This window comes from Pipra filicauda, unplaced genomic scaffold (genome assembly GCF_003945595.2).
Source record: "Pipra filicauda isolate LSUMZ 115617 unplaced genomic scaffold, ASM394559v2 scaffold7_size6619720_pilon, whole genome shotgun sequence".
Classification (NCBI taxonomy): Eukaryota; Metazoa; Chordata; class Aves; order Passeriformes; family Pipridae; genus Pipra; species Pipra filicauda.
In genome coordinates this window covers 3,865,583-3,887,623 of record NW_024104976.1, presented here as the reverse complement: position 1 = coordinate 3,887,623, position 22,041 = coordinate 3,865,583, and the positions used below count along the sequence as shown (strand labels likewise).

The window sequence follows — 22,041 nt, the reverse complement described above, 5'->3', positions numbered from 1 at the left end:
TACATGATCTTTAAGGTCCCTTTCAACCCAAACCATTCTATGATACTGTGATACTATAAGGAGATTAATTCCATCTAAATCCTTAATAAAGATGGGCATATGAGGATGACTTCAGAAATCCCACAGGACAGGTCAAAAGACTACACAAACAGTTTGACTTGATGATTCAACACTGTATCAAAACTCATTCATTCTAGAAACCAGTAAGCTTTATTTAATATTAGCACTAAAGTTGTAAGAACCACCAATAATTGATATTTAGCTGCAATAGATGTCTTTCTGAATTCTACTATTGCATATTTTGGAGAGCTCTAGATCATCACACTTCCTCTCAATACAGAGAGCACGTCCTCAAGCCCTGCACGGATGGGACAGGTACAGGTGAGATCTGTGATGGGCTGGGTGAGGGCTGTACCATGAAAGGTGCACAGAGTGAGGATGGGGCTGCTGCAGTTATTTATCTGACTGTAGATTGATACAGATTGTACAACATACCACTAAATACAGCAGTCCTAGTGCTAAAGGTTGCCAGTTGTAGGAGTACCAGCTTTGACTGAATATCAATGATACTGAAAAGTCAGTTTACAAGAATAATTTTCCTAGGTCTTGTGAAGGTATTGATAATGCCTCCATCTGCTCAACCACATCTTCAGTGTCCACATCTCATTTAATTCTGAGTCCATGGCAATCTGGTCCTGCATTAGGGACTTCCTTGTAAGCAGTGAGCAGTAAGAGTGATTCTTTTTCTCACTGCTGCATGGGTAAAGCACAGTGGTAGCAGCAGCAAAGTCTGCACACATTCCCTGCACAGGGAACAATGATCTTATAAACTCTGCAAGGTATAAACTGATAGAGAGAGGCAAGCCAGTGCAAAATGGAAAACAAAAAGGTATTCTTCTATTTGGGAAACAAGATGAAGATACATTCACCATATTCACCATTGCATAGGGCTGATGTGTTTGGATGTGTTTGTGGTCATCTTTTTTTTTTTTTTTTTTTTAAACTTTGATACTGAAATCATTAACTAGGATTTTTAACTAATGTTGTCTATTCCAGCTTGTACATGTCAAAGTAAGCAGCTGTGAAAATATGCTGATCTCCCTCCATTCATGCCTTTTCTCATATAAAGAAGTGATCACATTTTCAAAAAGTACAGTAAGTCATTTAAAGGTAATTTCTGAGGCAGAAAAAACCACAGCTTCTTACCACGTTTTCTTTATCACAATACGAGCTGAAGTAACTTGAAATAATTGCAGCATACTGAAGAAGCACTTTGTTGATAGTCTAGAAGAGGAGAAGAATCTTTTAAATAGTAAATTTCATAATGTAAAACAAAAATAATAAAAAAAGAGGTTTATATAAATGATAGATTTTACAGATACTTACACATCTAGTATATAGTATTGTTTAGATATTATATAAACAATACTGTAAACACATTTTCAAATGCCTGCACAGCAGATGGTGGGTTGTTCTTAGTGCAATGTAATCTTCAATAACAGAGATAGTTTAATTTTAGCTGTACTGTTTTTGAGAAGCATTGAGAGCTCCACTCCTTGCAACGTTCTACATAGTTCTTGGAACATTAGCAAGCTCAAAAAATCCTCTAGGGTGACAATACATAGATTAGAAATATAATGGAAAAAATAAGACAAAAGCAGCGCTGCTCAAGGCCTGGCAATATGAGTTACCTTACAATAATCATGTAAACAGGAACTTCATTTGCAAATGGGAATTGTTGCAATGAAAGAACAGGATTAAATATAAATGTGAACTTTTTTAAAGTCAGCAGGACTATAATGGACATCTAGAGTTTGTGAGGAAACGTTACAATACAAATAGAAAGCTGCCCTAAGAGTTGAGTTTATCAAACAGCAGGTGGAAAAAACCCTCACACCTCAGGGCTTCAACCAGAAGAACTTTATTGCCACACCTTGAATTTTTACTTCAGTTGCACTCACTAATTAGCTAATTGCATTTCACTGAATTTCTCCATTAATGGAATTGTAGTCAGTGCTTAGCAAGGTAATAATTGACTATATAACACATATGTACATGTACACATATGTATAAAAGATATAAATATGAAATCTCAGAGAGGACAGAACTTCTCAAACTGGTAAATCATTTTGACAAAGTAGATGAAAACCAGCCTTAGGCCACTGACAGCCTGTCTTTCTGAGGATCCCACTCAGACAGAAAACATTGATTCTAAAAAACATTGGGATCACTTAGCTTTTAAGTACATGACAACACAATGTCATTCTCTCTGAAGCTCAGTCGAGACCCATTGATTTTAATTTACCTTTGCAAATCTTCTCATTAAATGAGATAGTGCTTCTGGATTAGGACACTCCAGTTTCCTAATAATCTCAAAGCTTTGATTGAGCTGTGTGAAGACATCAACCACAGAACATGAGAAGAGGGCATGATCTGATGTTTGCTGAAACTGGAAAGAAACATTCAAATGAGTTAATATTTGTTCAGAGATCAAAAATGTATTAACTGATTCTTACACTTGAAATTCTTCCTAGAGTCACAAAAAATAATAAAGAAAAAAAATAATTTAAAAAAGTCTCACTGCTAATATTGAGAAATGTGTCTTTTCATTGTTTCTGATACTTTCAAACCTATTAAAAATAAAACCAAAATTCTCCTTCATGACCTCATTATCACATCATAGGTCAGTGAAACCATAGATTAAAGTCTGTGGGGATTTAGACAGAGAGAATTAGAGGAGGAACTTGTCTATAGGGTTATCTTCCAAAAGCTGTTAACTTGTGAGGTCTAACAAGAATATTGTGAGACCAAATGTACTTCTGGTTTTGCAATACTAAATCACTGTCTTAATACTTTATTTATTCTTTTATTTTAAAAGTAAAGGCTCACCCCATCTTTTTTGTCTCTTTCTAGTGCTCCATGAAGAAATTCCATTGAGACATCTTCATTTTCATCCAGCCACTGAATGACAAATGGTTCAAACCACCTGAAAATTAAAAGTAATTTTGTAAAGTAGGTATGTTGCATAAAGATCCTGAGAGGAGAGATGTCATACTACCCAGCCATTTGGCATCTCATGTCTTCATATCCATTCTTATTGCTAAAAAGCCTAACAACCCTGGGAAAATTTTTGTCATCAAAGATGCTGTGGCTGCCAAAAGGTTTTTTTGGGCTTCAGTTTCATAATACTGGTGTGCCTTAGTGATGTAAAATTAGCAGTTAATTCTCTACCACATGGAAGGCACCTGTCTTGTCAATACTGGCTTTTTGTTAACATTAAATAACTTGCATAAAACTCTGTTTTAGTAAAACATCAGCTGTGTTTTATTTTTCTATAGTTTATTTAAACAAATTAATGTAATAAGAGGCCTCAAACCATCTCAGTAAATCAGCACACTTGCAGAAGAACAGGGAATGAGATTAAGGATAGCTCACATAAAATGACAGGACTGAATGCATTTACTGCAGGGATAGAGGTGAAAATGAAAACAGCAGCTGAATATCAACCCAATGCAGTAAGAATCATTTCAGTAGTGTATCCCATTAGCACTGTATCTTCATCCAGATTTGGGTGTGAAACAAATGCAGAGGCCTATAACAGTGCTGTTGTTCCCACATCTCATACCTTCCTCAGACATTTTATGACCAAAATATTTTGTCATTTATGAAGACCTGCAGTTACAACAGTTGTATAAAGTCTATGAAACAGCTGATTGCACATTTAACACCTGGGCTACTTCACTTGATAGAATGAAGAATTAAAGAGGAGAAAGTCCAAAAAGTAGAGTTGTCAGTGCTACACACCTTGAGATCTTGCACAAACCTGAGCATAAATATTTGACCAAAATAAACCTTATGCCAAGGCCAAACTCATGGAAGGGTTCCCGATCCAGCACTTACAGAGAGTATTCAGGCACTGCATCCTTGAAAGCAGAGAGTTCTCGCACATATTCATTATAAAACCATTTCACTTTGAAGTGCAAATTCATATAATCTGTGCTTTTGCATAACCGCTGCTTTTCGTGTTCTGTAAGAGAAGGAGTGGAAAAAAAGCACTTAATAACATTCTAAGAGTAAATAACATTCTTGTGCCTCCATGCACTGGTGACATAATAATACAGGGCTTGCATTTTAAAGCATAATTGGCTTGATTTTTATACAGTTAGTAGTATCCACTGTTACAATTTTCAGGTTCAGGAAAAACAAACCAAACCAAAGACCAGACCACAAATTAGGCTTTTTACCTCTCTTCACTGCAATGAGAAACAACCCCCAAATTTGCTGACTTCCCATTCTTTAGATTCTTTGGCTGTTACAAAATGGTTAAGAAGCTGTTGGGTGCCAAGTGAGAAAAGACAACCATAGGTTGTGTAGTAGCCATATGAAATAAGAGTTGTAAATGCCACTCCTGTATGAATCTGTAAAACCTGCATTGGCAGACAGACTGCATTTGTCAGAGTTAAGAAAAACAAAGAGGAGACAATTCCACAGTCCTACAGCCATCTGATTTATGGCACAAGTAGAAAAGCTGGCTTAATAAAATGTTTTTGAAGTTTCTCAAATGGACTTCAGCTTTTCACTGTCCTCCTGTTTCAACATACTGGATATGCAGATGGTCATGGGCGGCAGGGGCCACCTGTAACCACTTCCTGTGTTTTTAAAGTCTGATTTAATTTGTTTGGAACAAATGTCCATCTTTTTGCCAGGATTATGACCCTAATTTTAGTTTATACACTGTGCTCTGTAGCCTCTACCCAGCCGCTTCACACCTGGACTATCCATCCCTTTCCTCCATTAGTAACAGGCACTTTATTCTTCCTCAAATCTTTCATTTCCTTCTCCCAGTGCATGAATAATCATACCTTTACTTACTGCTCACAACTTCCTAAAATCTCCACAGATCTCATCTGTTTGAGGTGTCATATCACTTGCACATTCTTCCCTAAGCAAAAGGCTAATTTCTTTTCCCAGCTCCCTTAAAAAATGACCTGATACAGATGCTTAGCAGGAGTGATGTTCTTGTGTAAATAGTATGTATTAAGAACTTATCTTTTTCAAATCTCCTCTTTGCCACTTACTTCTGCTCGCTTTGCAGCACAGTATTACACAAATTTTTCATATATATTTGGATGTGAACCTAATTTACTGTAACAGCAGGAGCATCCTATCCTCTGTCACACAACTGAATATACCATTTGATTCTCTGTCAGTGCAAATGCACTTTGAATTACACATTCTGTGCTTTTCAGATCTGACCAGGTACATTAAAAAGAAATTTTTAGTTTTATTATTATGCCAAATCAGCACTACAGTAATATCACCATGGCATATGAGGAGTGTTTCAGAAGCATATTATTATGCAATGAATTACTAAGTTTTGTGCAAATCAGCTTACCAAGTGCCCCTGTGGGCTCTTATTGCCTTTTTAGCATTGTGGTAGCATTTTCACCTTCACTGCCTTTTCATCACACTCAAGAAAAATCAGTAAATCAGTTTCTGTCTAAATATTGCATTTATTCATCTTCATGCTACTTAAGAGTACTACAAATTCTGCCCAGTATAATATCATTAGTTACTAGCCTTAAACAGAACCACAGAGAGAAGAGAAAGGGATGTGCCTGCTCTCATGGTTCACGCTTTCTACAGACCTGAGGCATCTTTTTTTGTTTGTTTCTAGGTAGGAATTTTTCTACAGCTTATTATTGTAGAAAGCTAAATGAGCAAATGTTTGCTCAATAAGAGGTGGTTCTTACAAGGTAGACCAGCCTTTCCCTGAGAACAATTATCTTATTGCTGTGACATTCCCTGCACATCTACTGCTTAAGTCAATATTAAAAATCTGACTTGCATTGCATCCAAAAAGAGTGGAATTTCTGAAATGAATAGCATTTTTTTCATTCAAGCATTGTGTGAATGGGTTAGTAGATTATACAATGTAACTTAAGAATGTTTGCTATGGTATCACAATCCAAGCAAATATTTATTTCAATTTTAAAAATGAGCTGTCATTAATGGGCAAACTTGTCCAGGAGGGTACAACTTATACACCACCATTCATTGATATTTTCTTTTTTAAGTTAAAATTTATAAAACATTACAAATGAGCACAAAAGTCATTCATGAATAATTGAGCTTTTTTCTCCAGGCTGTTATACCTTGTATGGAATATTTAAAGAGTCTCCTAGGATATTACTTGTGAAAAAATGCATCCTCAATTCCCAATATTAATGAATGAGAACATCAGCAAACACTTCATATGACCTACAAAGTCACTTAGTACCCATGCATATTACCTCTTCAGTTTATATGAATCAAAGAACAGAGAAAAAGGCTCCTGTATGAGTCAGCCCACGACAATTCTAACTGGAAAATGAATGGGTTTATCCACAGTAACCATGGATTTTGGTTACAAAACAGCAACATCACTGTAGGTATTCTGAATTTAGGTTAGGACCAATGGATTGCTTTCTTAATTTCTAAAAAATTGGCACAAGTTAATGCAAATTTACACCAGAGGATACACTTATGCATTTTGAAGATCTGTGCCTTTTTTCCTGGAAGGAAAGCTGGTGCCACGTTTCCCTATACAGATATGCCAGTTTTGGACTTTCTGGAAGACAGATTTAGTAGCTGCACCATACAACTTTTTTAAAAAAAGCCCACTCTTGCTTTGCAAAATTATTATAACACTGAGTCAGTCAGTCTGGAAGTAAAGCTGCCAATTGTGTGCAAATGTGCCTGGGAGAGATGGTAACAGAAACACCTGAACCGTCTCATAATCGATTCTAGATAATGAAATCTCAGTATAGCAAACCTAATGTTATTAATCTTCTTTATTTTATGGTGCTCCTTTTATGAGACATTCCTTGTACTGCAGCACATTTTTATAAGCATCTATTAATCTACTGAGCTCCATTAAGAGGGCATTTTCAGTTCCCACTAGGGATACTGGCATATCCTATGTTACTGTATCATGCATCAGTAAAAAAAACACTGGTAAGATTTCTGCAAACTGTAACATCTGTAAACTTCAGTCTGTGTGAAAGGGGCACTTCAGCTGCTTTTATGCATTGCAGTTCCAGTAAGTGTGATTTTTTTACAGCATTGTGGGGAGGGTTCCATATCTCCTTGTGGGTAATGCTCCAGTGCACACGTGCTTTCCTCGGGCTTGCAGTAACAGGCATTGGAACTGCAACCACGAGGAAAACTGTGGAGAGCTGTTCCATCTCCATGGTACAAATTACAGTGACAGTAACACCTTTAAGAAGACTTCCAGTAAGCAACAGTGCTGGGGAAAAAAAATAAATCTGTTCAGGTGTTGTTTGTATAACCAAGAAAGAAGAGAGGGTTTTGGTTTTTTTTTAAAGGCTGTTACATGGAATCCATTAATATATACAAATATATTTGGTGTGTGATGATATCAGCTACAGACCTGGTGACGCTGTATCTTGCAAATAATGTAATTGTAGGCACCTGTTCTTTTAGAGAAAAATCTATGAAGAGACATAATAGGAAGGACTGTATCCCAAGGTATTTTCCTCACAGGCCTGTGACCAAGCAACAGTACTTTGGAATCACATTTGGTTTCTTGTTCATTTTCCCAGCAATTGATAAAGAAAGCTGAGAAGATTTTCTCAAAGCTACAAATAAAAGTCATAATGATAACTTATTAAGCAGAAGTAACTACATGACATTAAAGACATAATGTCATTTAACAAACTGGAATACAATTTTGTTCATACAGAATTATTTTTTCTTTTTAACCTTGAGGTAATAACATCACTCTGAGTTTCCATGTGATTTTTGATATGTATTAGTTGCTAAAAAAGGAAAACAGGGTAATCCAACAACCTTCATAAAAGATGAACATGTTAAATATTCAGATAATCAATTTGATATTTTGTTCAACTCTGATTTTTCCTTATTTGGGTACAAAAACTCAGAGGTTTTTTTTTTTTAACAGCAGTTTCTTAGCCACTGTTTTCTGTAACAATGTACAGTCAAACTGCTCAAAGGATTCTAATGAGATGCTTTTAAAGTATACTTCAAATCTTTATGAAGAAGAACTACAAGGAAATTAGTCTTTAAAAAAATGAACAAATTGACTAGATACAAATAAATATATATATCTAACAAAAAAGCTTTTCCAGTTTTCAGGCTTTATAGATAATGTTGCGGGGATTAATAACTATTACAAAGAATATTGATGTACAGCAAATTAATTATATCACAACCAGTTGGTTTGACTGCCATACATACTGCCCTACAGTTTATTAAAACAGAAATGATTGAAACTAAGCATATGGGAATTGTGTTTGGATTAACTGCAAATTTTCACATCAAAACTCAGCTGTTATTTTCAGCCATTGCAACATAATTCCATACTATTTGCAATAATTACTTATGAATTGTTTAGGGATTACCAGCTGCATATTTTATCTATTTATTTCAGAACTGCTGTTTCAGAAAACCCGTGATTTCCAAACTTTCAGTCGTATAATTGGGAGGTGTATGTATGACACAAACTGAGTATGGCTAGAGGAGAACAGCTACTATAAGCCATGATATTGATTGAAAATGAATTGTTATCCCTCCCTCTGCATCACTGTGGGAGCATCACACCTGTATGACACTCACATGTTTTGGATAAAAGTAGAAGTTAATGTTTAGTGTACCTGATCCCAACGCATCTTCCCTACAGTGCTATACTGTTGACTTATTAAATGTGAGTATTGTGCTTGCAGTGCTCTTGACTTAATCCCTGTACCACTGAAATAAGCTTAAGGGCCCTGTTTGCATGTAACATAGTGGATCAGGGCATAACGAAGAAAAATGTAAACTCAAACAAAGTTCCTAACTGATTTAGAAGAAGGAAACATTACATTCTACTAGACATTCCAGGATTCTTCTACTTTGCTAAAGGCAGTAGAAGTCACTGGTTATTAACTGAAATACAGAGTAGAACACAACTAATTGACAATTATGTATAATTTACATTGATTTTGATAATGTGAAATACTACTGGCCTTTCTGAAAGGGCTCTTCATGTCAAGATAAATATAATAAACCAAAAACTGAAAAAATTCTGTCATTACCTCTTTTTTGTGTTACACTTACTTCTAATTTACTACTAAAACTCACTCTAATTCTCCTTTTAAAATATATATTGTGTCTTTCATAACAAATTTCTACATATTCAAACTTTTCTCTACATTTGCTTCGACATTTTCATAAAAATATCTTTGAACGCTTCACAAAGGTAATGGATTGTACCTTGAACAACTGATTAAGTTGTTCAAATGGTGATTAAGCTGTGCCAATGGGAAACCAGGGTGTAGGGAGACCAAGGGCATTTTTTAAGAGAACATGGATAAATTATGAAAGGCAGGGTAGATCTTGATTCCTTAACCATGGAGTCATATTTCCTCCCTGGATAGGATCTACAGTCAGACATAAAGAAGTTTTAACTCTAAGATTACTGTAGACTTGTAATGCAGTAGTACTCACTGTTCTGGCTATGGTTCAATATGTAAAATCCAAGAAAATGGGTTAGAGAACAAGGAAATGATAGATATAGTGGGCACCTCCCCAAGTGCAAGGTTGTGCCATACTAGAGATCACTGAGGTAGTTCCAAGTAAAGATGACATGTTGCTACAGCACAATATGGTGCCATGAAGAAGTATTAACTCAGCCCCTGGGAACAGTTCTATCCACTTCCTCTGTCTTAATTACTGGGTCTAATTAACTCCAACAAAATAGTGCCATTTGGTATGGTTACAGTGCTTTATAGGCAAGCCTGGAGATCCCCGTGTTGCACATGATAGGTGTGGATTCTCATACTGGCAAAGCTCAGCTCCCCAGCATGTGCAGTGTGCAGCTGCTGCTGTTAACATCCTTGTCTGTTATGCTGACCAAAGAAACTTCTAACTCCCCTCTTCCTCCGTGTCAACATTTTATCTTACTGTCTGCCAAAGAAAAGTTTTAATCCCCTTGCCTTTGCCTTTACAGACTCTGAATTGCCATGACACTACATATTCCTCAGGTCTCTGAAAAAGCTAGGATGGAATACATTTGTTCAAGTGTGCCAGTGCAGAGATGAGTCTGACTAAATGAAAAAGGTTTCATATTTTGATAGCGATGAAACCCTGCATTCTGGTGGATGCTGCCTTCCTGTCCTTTCCAAAACCTCAGCCTCACCTCCTCAAACCTACTCTGCAGCCTCCCTCTAAGCCAAGGCTAAATGCTATTCACAAAGGGGTACTTTGTAAATTTGGAGTGAAAATAGACATGAAATCTGCCACCAAATGGCGTGACCTTTCTCTGGGCAGTGTCAGCCTTTTTTTCTATGCTGTCTCTGTGCTCAACATCATCTCACAGACCTGCCTCTTCTCTTTCAAATCATTTTATCAGTTTTTGTAGTGAAAGAAGTATCTGCCAGAGAAACAGGAAAATGGTGTCTGCTTATGCACTGGGGACAACAGCAAACTTTAAAAGCAAACCTACGTTAAATGAATAAAATGGAGGAATGACTTTCTTGTTCCTCTTCTATTTTTATAAGGCCTTCAGAATCTCAGCTCTGCAGGACTGAGACTGTCTATTGCTGTATTTACACAGCAGCTAATTAATTTCTGGCTGGATTCTGCTCTTGACTTCTGGCTACTACTGGAATTAGATTATCATAATAACAGCAATTAGGATGTTCTCCTTCCAACAGACTGGATAGCTTCAGACACTGGATCTGACCTATTCAAAAGTTGGACATTGGAAAGATCTGAAAATGACATTTCTGAGAACAAAGAATAAAAAAAGATACTTTGCAATTGTGTGTCTAATTTCAGCTCATTACTCTCTCATCATCTTTTATCCTTTGCATCTTCATACTTGTAAAGGAAAAGATTTGCTGCCATATGAAGTCAGTAACAAATCACTTGCACTACTGGTGAAATTCTCTCTCTGTTCTTATTTCTTTGTAGGATAAATGCAGAATAATTGGGGGATTGGACTGTACAAAAATAATACCATCCTATAAGATCAGCTATGTTTGTGTAAACTGAATGCCAAAAAACAGCGTATAATCTGTCATGCAAACCACTGATGCTTCATGAATAACATGTAAAGAAGAAAAAAACCTTAAAGGGACCAAATCTAATGAAGTCAGTTCTCAAAGAGAGAAGCCTGTGATACCTTCTCCATGCAAAATCTATACATGAGAATAATCTCAAGCTCCTTAGATCAGAAAAAAAAATTAGAAGTCGTGTGAACTCTTATTTGTTACAGTTTGCCTAAAACTTTTAACACTATGAAAAGGTTAAACATTTTTATTAACTTAAATTGGAAGAAAATCCAGAATGAAATTATGAACTTGGTATCAGAATTTAGTACAGTTTTGTTTCCAAGGCATGTCAGCTTGGCACAGTGCAGCTGTGGAGAACTGTGCTTTGTGATGTCCTTTCCTCCCTCACCAAAAGAGTGACAGCAGCCTGTCACATGCCAGTGTTCTTCCTGGGTATTCACAGAGACACACAGCTGCTTTGCTCTTCTCCAGCAAAAGCCACTGCTGTGGAAGCTGCTGTCCCCTCTGCATTCTCCATGTCACAGCAGCAGCCTCCCAGCTGGACTGTCCTGGGCAAGGAGCAAGGGAGAAGAGAAGGCAGCAGGGTGTGATGCTGCTGGTGTCGGACTCACGGGGCTGCTGGGTCCTACTGCAGAGGAGGTGGCAGCACTGCTGGAGAGCAGCAACTCTGCCCAGCAGCAGCTGCAGCTCCACACGTCCCCTGGGAAGATATAGGAGGCATCCAGCTCCACAGGGAGGGGTTGAACAGCCACTCTGAACACTCGGGGAAAAGTAATGTACAGTGGATGCTCCAGTACTGGTCTTCTGTTAGAGAATGGAGATATGACATGCTTATTTTCTGAAATTAAGCTGATGGGTGTGGCTGGGTATATTTGAGAATATATTAGATGGGTAAAACCAGAAGCAGTATCTTGGATGAGCTAATTTAATCTTTTTTATCACAGGAGCAATCCTTTTGCAAACAATGTTGGACTACTTCATTGCTTCTTGATTGGATGCAGAAAGGAATCAACTTTGTAACACAAAATATGCTGCTTCAGGAGATTAATACTAAATTGGATCAGGGAAAGATTGCAATCACAGCCCTGGACACTACGTATGAACAGATGGTAGCCTATGTTAATAACTTGGAAGGCGAGAGTGGCAGAGCAGAATGCAATGCATTTTAATGAACTCCATTAAAACCAGGAGAATCAACTGTGGCCATATTCAAGGACTTGCTTCTAATCTTATGGAATTCAAAGCAAAAAGTTTTATTGCCATTAACAACTGAGTTATCTATCTACGGGAAGAATCAATGATTTAAAAACCAGCAGAGCTGGAAAGAGAAACAGAATGCTGATCTATATTTTATGACTAGATTTATTGAGGTTCTTGTTTAGGATTGAGAGTGAAATTATGTATACTTATAATATTTTATGCTAATTTCAATTTTCATTAATTATTATTTATACACAGGAACCTTTTCACTATTGATTCTGGGAATTACTTAGAATTTCTAATGACAAGAATGGCATTTACTCTACTCAGAGAGACAGTATCCACAGCAACACAGAGATGAGACCATATTAGGGGATAGGTTTGGAATAGACAGAAAGAGTCAAGTGCCTTCTAATGAATTCTCTATATCACTCTCTGCAGAATTAGGATTAATGTTAACATTAATATTTGTTTTAAAGTCCTGATTCAGCCCTACCACCCACACTTCATATACTGCATAATTAAGTCTTCCTCAAGAGCTTCCTGTTCTATTCTTTACAATCAAGAAACAAACCATGGCTTGATCTGAAGACACCTTTGAGTGATCAGCATGCTCTACTTAGCAAGTAGAGTGAATTATGTTTTGTGAATGATCTTGTTGCAGTACAGAATGTTTATAGTTCAATGACTAAAGCACTACGAGCGTTGGGGTGCTCAGGGATGTCTGTGTGCAGACTAAAGCTACACAGTCAAGGTTATGAAACCATGGCAAGTAGTGGCTGTTGGAAATTCTTAAGAATCTGTGCTAACTGTATGTAAATTCAGTCCCAACACTGAGTTGCTGAACAGCAATTTTCTGGCAGCTGTTCTCTAGATAGGAGGTTGTTTCACCAGCAATATGTTCTAACCCAAAACAGTGGCTTTCATTTGGTTTTCATGCTTCTCAGCTCTTGGAAGCTTTTGCCTTCACTGATCACTCTCAAAGGATAATCTCCTGCCTGACATCAGCTTTCTCAGACTTGTGCTTTTGATTCACTCTGACATGACTACAGAACACAACTTTCAAACATTAGTTTGAACATCTCTTCTCCTACTTGTGTTTTAGATTTCTCATCTTCTGTTGTCATTCTACATATTATAATTACCTTCCTTCCTTTCTTCCTGTCTTTTTCCTCTGCTGTGTTTAGTATGCAAGTTCCACATTCAAATAACATAACAAAATAAACTAACATAACAGGAGATGAACAAAATAGTTTTTCCATCAAGAGACATTCTAGTAATTCATCTTTTTTCTGTTTTTCTTTGTCATCATAAAAATCTACCATACCATCAAAGCACCACTATCAAAGACATTCTGGACAAAATAATACAGAAATGATCTTCAAGTATTCATTTTGTTTAAACTTTTATGTCTGTTGAATTGCATTGTTTTTTAAGTCCAACCTCATACTTCTTTTTCACCCTGTCAGACTTGCTCTGTAATTAGTAGCAGACTTGACTAAAGACAATGACAGTTTCATGCAGGTATTTTTACTTGGTTTTCTGCAGTAACCATATTTTAATGAATAGGTTTGAAGCCATTAGTTGAAGACTATCTGCTATACAGAAAAAAATATATATTTTAGCAATGGTTAACCACAGTAATATCCTAGGGGATAAAATGAAACTGCATTTGATTCTGTTGGAACTAGAATGAATACAACCTCCTTTTGAGCACAAAAAGATTTAATTATAGTGTGTGCTTTCTCCATAATTTCATTCTGTAAATGTTTCTTACAGCCGGGTTACCAATTTTCAGCTAGTAAGAAAATATGGAGTGTCTAAAATGCTCTCCAGCAAGGATATTTGTGGTTCTTTGGACACTTAGAATTTTTGTCAGAACTAGGTAATAAGAAATAGCATTTCAAGTCACAGTTCTTTTGTCTCCTTCTTCCACATATACTCACAGTGCAATGATTTCCTTCCTTTACAGCACTTCTTTTTCATTAATCTGTGAAACATCTTAAACAAGTACTCCACAAAGCTCTTACCACATGCAGAAATCTGATGCCAGGTGTCACTTACAGTGGAAATCAGTCTTAGTGAGCTCTCTAGTGTAACTAATAGTTTGTTCTAATTACCTTCCAGAGCATATTTCATATCCTGGGCAAACAGAGTCCACATGATTTCAGCACTGATTTTCCCCATGTTCAACTCTTGAGGGAACCTGCAATCAATCACATAATATCAGTTCACCTGCTGTTAGAAATTATGCTTACAGTTGCACAGCAGAAAGGCAAATATTTCCACAAAATAATTCCTCTAGTATGCACTTACTGTATTTTATATTTTGTACAATTATATAAACCATAAAATCTTTAAATACAAACTTCTTCAGTGCAGAGGCCTGGGTAGGTAATTAGTCGAATGTTGCACAAATTCCCTCACATGACATTTTAAATCAAGAGCCATCCATCTATCTTGCAGATGACTCCTCAACTTCAGATAAATCAGATGGCTTATGAAAAATCTGATACAGCTGGCTCAGATGTTTAGCAGCTACAGCTTTTCTTTAATTCCCTTATTACACTGGAAAAGAGTGAAGCTGCCTGTGAAGCTATAATGGTTTTTACTAGTTGAATCCAATTCACTGTCTGAAGACTTCCAACTTGAAGTATGGATAAAGCACTAAAGAATATAACAGGTAGTGAAATGCAGATTTTAATTCAGAATTTTAGTTTTGGTTTTATGCTTCATGTCATCTTAGAGAAACAGTCCCTTTTAGACACGTTCTGCAGGTATCAATTGAATATTTTTTCCACAACTTTTTCATAGGTCCCATCTGCTCCTTATTCTATGAAGAAGTTTTAACCTTTCAGTTACCATCTTCACTGTTAGCTATGAGAAAAAGCTGACATTTACGTGATAGACACTATGTTTTATGTCACATTTTAAAGAAGAGTTATTTGTCTTGAAAAAAAAGAGCCGTTCTTAATGCAGGTGTGGGATGTTCTCAGAAGCAGACCACACCAGGTCATGCAGCTGAAGAGCAGAAAGTACACCACAGAACCTCTGAGTGTTAAAGCAGTTGTTTTACACTCACAGCTCACTGGGAACACATGAAGTAAGGAAATTCTCATATTCATGAGAAAATACACTCTGTGACTTTTGTCTTGACTTTATTACACCGTTTTACACGAGCAGAGAATTTGATCCAAAGTAGTGCTTTTATTAAAGCACTAATGAGATTCAGAAAATATTCTGTAATAAATTTTTGTAAAAGTGTAAGAATTTTTAAAGCTCTTGCTGACAAAGAAAGAGTGAGAATTATGTGCAACTTTATACTGGTAGCAGTATGATCTAATTAATGTATACTTTCTAGGCACATATTTGACCCTGATAGTATCCGCAAAGAAAAAGTCCTTAAACAGCTCATTAGCTCAGTCACTTTAATAGGAGGCAATTGCTATCGCAGTTCACTGAGCCTTCTTTGTGCTAATGGCTGCTCAACTAAAGAACTCTGTATTAATTCTGTTAACACAAAATTAATTGCTGCTCAAAAGCTGAAATACATCTCAGCTGCCTTAATTTCTTAACCTTCAGTCCAGTCTGAGTGCTCTCTTAGCACCAGACTCGAACTTTGGCAGTGTTACTCTGAGGAAGTATTTGACAGCTGATTTAACATTGACATTGCCTTTTGACCCTAATGCAAAGCTGGCCATTAAGCAAGGCTGGGTCTGATAAAAATGCAGTTTTTTGATTAGTGGGATACATATGTGTATGCATTTTAATTTGTGAAAACACATGCACGCACACACACAAACTTCAATTATCTGTGTTGTATAAATTGCTGTAGTTCAACACAGTGTCCTGGATTCATCCTACCTGACTTCACTTAGACAAAGTCTAAAATCGATAGACTTGTCTTTTGCCAACTATTTCAGGATTTGGTCCCTAAGCAGCAAAATATCAGAGAAATTTCTCATGCCAAACTCTACAAATTGCATTTTCTAATCTTTGTAAGCCACGTATTATTACATTTCTCAGCAAAGAAAAAGGATGACCAGAACAGTGCTCTGTTAGTTATTCTTTTTTGCTCTTGATATTGTTATTTGTTCCATAGGCTGTAATTCCCCCAATTTCTATGTCATTCTTAGAACAATACCATAAAATCTCAGTTTATCTAGAACAGTTAGGTTGCCCCTACATGATGATATTCATGTATTTCCAAAAAGACTAAACTGCATGTAAAAGGCAGCCACTTGTGGATGTCTTCTCTTTATTGATTTTAATTAAGTAAAAATTTAGTGAAAACTGTTCTCACTGGCTAGTTCTAACAAAGGGCTATATATAAAACCACAGATCAATGGAGTGAAATTGAACTCAAATGAAAATGAAAAGAATCAATGTATAAGCAAAACATAAATAAACCCCCAAAGCATTTATCCCAGGTAGTGCTGCATGTCTCCAGTTAAACCCTGAAATAAGAAAATCCTATCATGACAATTAAAAATGCTTTTTCTTAATTTGTGCTGTCAGATCTTCAGTCTGCTACATTTTGAGAATATCAAAGTCCCTGAACCTCAAAGGCACATTCTCAGAATAGCTCATATTCCATACTTGGATGGTTCAATCTCATCCAGGTACTAAATCTCATCGGTCCTGTGGGTGAATACATTCATTTTTGTGCTGTGCTTGCAGCAAGAGGTTAGATTACACCATCTGTGGAGTGCTGGCCATAGTCACTGCTTCACTAACCCTTAAGACAAAAGTTCTATCTGATTTTGGAAAATATGTATTCTACTTAAACTATGAGCAAATAGTTAATTTATTCTTACTTTTTGTGCTCTATTCTCCACCTAGCCAAAGTTTTCATTTTTTAAAAAGTAACATTCCTTTTCTTGAAGAAAACATAACACGTAAGACAGATACTTTGCACTACAAAACTAATAGTATAACTAATCTGGTCTTTCAGTACTACATGAGCAAATGACAGTGTATGTTGTGAAAAACCAGAGCACAGCTTTGTTTTGCAGGATAATTTTCACAAGTTCAATGAAAGAATTGATATTTATATGTTTCCACAGAATAAAGTGTAACTGATAATGGAAAATATCACTGAATCAAGTCACAAAGCACATCAGATACACTCTCCACCATCAAAGAAACATTCTAGAGTTAGCCTGACACAGCCCAATTCTTGATACAGTGTACCCTGACTTTTTTGATCTTCTTTCCATAATTTTTTCCCCACTGACATACCTTTCATAACTCACTGACTCACAGGTTGCTGTTCTGCAATACAAGTTACTATCCTTAACTTCACAGATTTAGCAAACATCCTGGCTCCTGAAGCATGAGGAAATCTGCTCCCACAGATTTCACCAGCCAGCACTTTCCATACTGTGGAATGGGGAGGGAGTGTGTGGAACACAGTGTGATCACAGAGAAAACAGATCCTTACACTGCAAAGATCTAAGGATCAGTAAAGAACAAACTGAAAAGTCCCACTAGAGCTGTCTTGTTTCTTAAATTTGTGCTACAATAACACCTTGACTATTCTGAGTATATATGCAAGAAAAAAAAATATGTGCAGAGGCACAAAGTTTAGATTTTGCTTTCAAAATGCACAAGCATATTTCAGGTGAAGATTTTGTTTTTGATTTGTTGTTCCTTTTATTAAAATAACTCTTTTATTTTGATAGCAATTCATTCTGTCTCACAGCCTGTACAATGTGTATTTACAAGTAACAGGAGGCCGTAGATTTGCTTGCGAATCAGATTTCAAACACATTTTACATTGTTCAACTACTTGAATGAGAATTTCACACTTTAAACACCAGACCATGTTTTTCCCCTCAAACCTGTCGAGTTTCTTATGTCATATAAGAACTGCAGCTTCCTCCCATACTCCCACTGGATGGTCTGATCTGGTCTGTCAGTGGCTGCAGTGCTTGCTGAGGCAATCATGTCATGTTTCATTTGGATTCATAATCTGATACAGTTCAAACTACTGTATCACAGCATAATTTTTGCCTCTAAGGTAGATATAAAAATAGGGTTTCCAAAAATGGTTGAGGAAAAGAATTCTGAGCAACATTATAAAATTGTGAAAACTCCTATCAGAATGCTTGGAGGTCTCCTGAGGATCTTCAGTTACCTCATTTCTAAAATAGATTTCAAATGGATGTAGGTCTGAATATTCCACTGAGACACTCCATGGTCATGTATTCCTGATAAGGAATCATAGTTTTGCAATATTCTTAAGTATTCAGCTTATATTTCCTTTTCATTCATTTTAATCTATTTTCTTTTCTGGGGTAAGCAAAGAGGAAGAGGCTGTCATTTGTTCTCGATAGTTTTTACAAGCTGCTTTTGTTTTAGGAGAAGCTTTTTTTTAAAAAAAGGTATCCAAAGCAACTGAATAGTTTTGCAATTTTTTTCCCCTCACAGCCTCTTCATCTTTTGCTCTTCATGTTTCCTACTTCTCAAAGACATGTTATTCCCTGTGCTCAGTCTTCCACTTACAAAACAACAGTGAAAATGGGAGAGAAGTCAGAGACACCAGCTCTCTCCCTTAAACTGTCCCAATTCCGTCCACTCCTGATTCTCTTTTCACATCTTACACAATCACTCAGCTGTACTTTAGGGAGCCTACTAATCCCCTTAGAACTCTGTTATTTATCCCTTTACTTTCTCCCTCGCATTTGTATAAAAATATAGCCAGAACAACTTTTTAAGATAATTAACCCCCAATTACACTTGTTTAATTTCAATGAAGAGACTGAAATGAAATGCATGTGTGTATTTGTTTCAGTTACATGGTTTATGATAAGTGCATTTGTTACACAGTTGTCAGACAAAAAAATAATGGAGGAACTTCACACTAAGTTGTAAAAATCAGAAGGCAAATAAATATCTTCCAGGAGGTTTCTTTGTTGATTATATTTCAAGTCCATAAATAGTATGGTATCTTTTATCAACAAATAAACACATCTCAATGTGCAGAGTGCCTTCAGTATTTACCCTATCCTGGCTGAAAGAAACAGGCTTATTCCTGCTCCCCTTCAGACCATTCAGCTAAATGCAACCACAGACACCTCTATTACTTGTTCTGTCATAATACAGCTGTAGGTTTCAATTTTAACTTTTGCATAAGTCATTACAGCCAGACTGCCCAGATTTTCTGTCTCTCTGTAAAATAGCTCTGAAGAGCTAAAGGAGCTAAAACATTTCCCTGGGGCCTCATCACGTTGCATTTCAATTAGTGCTACGCCAGTTTCTGCAGCTGTAAGATGTGAAACATGTTCTTCTGCACTCCTATATATTTTGTGTTCAAACCCAGCACTCTGTCTCCTCCTTCTATATTTATTGATTGGCTCTCTCTTTTCTACTACTGCATCAACCTTAAGTTATTTGACTTGTCTTGGTTATTGATTGTACCTCCCTCATCTGTTACACTGTCAATTCTGAGTAGTCAGCTTCCATCTCTAGGATATTGCTCTCTATTTTATAAATTTTCAAGTCAGTGTGGCTAGGTTTTCTCCCTAGCCAATTGTAAATTTGGAGAGGTTCTTTTTGTGAACTTCATTATTCTGTTACAAATAAATCCCTAAAACTCATACCTAAAAGACTCTCAGCATGATTTGAACACTATGTGCATAAAGATACTATAATAACATTAATGCCATCACACCTTTTTACTGAACTTTCCCTTCTATCCATCTTGTTCTCTTGCATAGTATTTTGCTACTCAACTTTTTGGGATGGTTCATATACCACCTGTCTTTAGTGTTCCCAAAACAGAAGATTCTCTTTCCATTATCAGAGCACTAAGTTTTTATCAAACTGTGCCAATGTTATATCCTGCATAAAACCCTCTAGTTAGATTCTATTTAAAATTACAAGTACTGATTCAAGTGTATTTCCTGTCCTTATTTTAATAAATCCATGATTCTTAATTTTTCATGGGGAATTAATTACTTACTGGTTCAAGACTGGTGTATATGCTGTTTTATCTTCATCTATAATGGTGACCATCAGAGTAATAAGCTGTGCCCAGAAATCCAAATTCTTTGTTGTTGGTCCCTGTTCTTCTTTAGGAACTTCTTGTTTCTTACTCTGTTAAAACAAGATTGAATATATTTTTACTAGAGCAATTAGAAAAAATATTATGGATTTTCATCTACAGACTGTTACTTGGCCAGGAAGTGTGACATGCTAAGAATCTTCAGAAATTTTAGAAAAAGATTGGTTATCCAACTCAGAGTAGATTTTATGAAGTACTGTACTTGGCTGTGGACAAATATCAAAAAACATAGACAGTGCAAAGACTGTCACATCAGCAAAGAAGATCAATAAAGGCTTTATTTTTGGTGTATGTCTACACTTTAATTAAGTACATTCTTAAATTCTTTGTTGTGCTGAAACAGAGTGCAGGTAAAATTTTCTGCTGAGGCAGAACTTATACTCTACACAATAAAGACCAAACAAATCAATGCTTTGTTTTGTTTTGAATTATACACTGAGAATATTCAGCCTAACAGCTGCTATGCTGTATGGTCTAAATGCAGAAGCAGTTAAATTGCCCTTTATTTTATTGAGAATTTTGTATTTTTTAGTTTAATTGAAATGTGCACTTACAGCTAGATTTTTGCACCTACAGTTTTCATTTATGAATTCTTAGCCTACAATTTCATAAACAAAGTATTTTGCACTTCTTTGCTTGACAGAAGGGTCAGATTCCTTATTAATGTCCAATAAATAACTTCACTGCAGAGACCCAAAGATGAAAATAAATATTTCTAGCTCTGTATGGATACACACATACATACACACATAATTTCTGCCTCTTCTACACAGCTGTCTGAGATAGAAAGGGGTCTCAGCTAGTAAGTCAGAAAGAACATATGCCTGTGATCCTGCAAATTTAAACATATTCCTAGTCCATATATGACCACTTCAATGGATCCTGTATCTTTTTGAATAGACATAACATTGTATCAGTGTCATGGCAAATTAATTAAATGTAATTTTAACCTCAATTAACTTTTATCTATTAACGGCATTTAAAATGGCAGAAAGGGAATTTCAACTGCACTTAATTGAAATTGTTTCTGTGGCCACTGTGGAATATTTTAGAAAAGTGTCATTAATCACACAGCTACATACTCAGTTGCACTACAAATGGTACCACTTCAAATGTCTAAAGCAACTGAGATAAAGCTCAGGTACAAGGGAGGATGGGCCTGGTGTCACTGGCAATGAAAAACACATGTTAAGGAGAGTGCTTTTCAAAACAGAAATGAACATTGGAGCATTAACATCACTCACAAGGGCTTTCATTGGTGTACATTATATTTTTTTATTAGAAGGCCTTGTTTCTATATCAAAGATTTATGTCTGATATAACATCTTTTTCTCAGAGTTTTGTGCATGTTTAAATCAAACCAACTGAAAGGCAGTTGTAGAGGACAAAGCCACTTCACATTTATCTCAGCATCTTATACAAAAACTATATTTCACAGAAAACAACTTGCAGTGAGTGACATGGCTCAGAGAGCTTTTCATGACTGTGAATGTGAATCACAGAATGCGAAATTCATTTTTTTAATAGAGATAGTAAAAAGTAACTAATTTACAAAGTAGTAGTTGCATAAGGAGGCTCTTTCTACAAAAATTCTCTGAAACATATATCTCTCAAAAATCAATATGGTCCTTTCAAAAGCCCCAGAGAAGGTATTTTTAAAATAGTCTCACATTAACAGATGGAGTTGTGTGCCTTGAA

At 36.2% G+C, this 22,041-nt stretch overlaps 1 protein-coding gene across 2 annotated transcripts in view; it reads right to left on the bottom strand.

Moving 5' to 3' along the window:
* The window catches only part of UNC13C (unc-13 homolog C), a 133,749-nt gene that overhangs the window by 37,781 nt on the left and 73,927 nt on the right, over positions 1 to 22,041 (bottom strand). For both annotated transcript variants that reach the window (XM_027736886.2, XM_027736887.2), the window contains exons 17-22: positions 20,242 to 20,375; positions 14,396 to 14,481; positions 3,901 to 4,027; positions 2,890 to 2,986; positions 2,306 to 2,449; positions 1,207 to 1,284 (exon numbers count right to left, since the gene is read on the bottom strand). In XM_027736886.2, the coding sequence (XP_027592687.1) occupies positions 1,207 to 1,284; positions 2,306 to 2,449; positions 2,890 to 2,986; positions 3,901 to 4,027; positions 14,396 to 14,481; positions 20,242 to 20,375 (666 nt within the window). The remainder of the gene's footprint in view (positions 1 to 1,206; positions 1,285 to 2,305; positions 2,450 to 2,889; positions 2,987 to 3,900; positions 4,028 to 14,395; positions 14,482 to 20,241; positions 20,376 to 22,041) is intronic.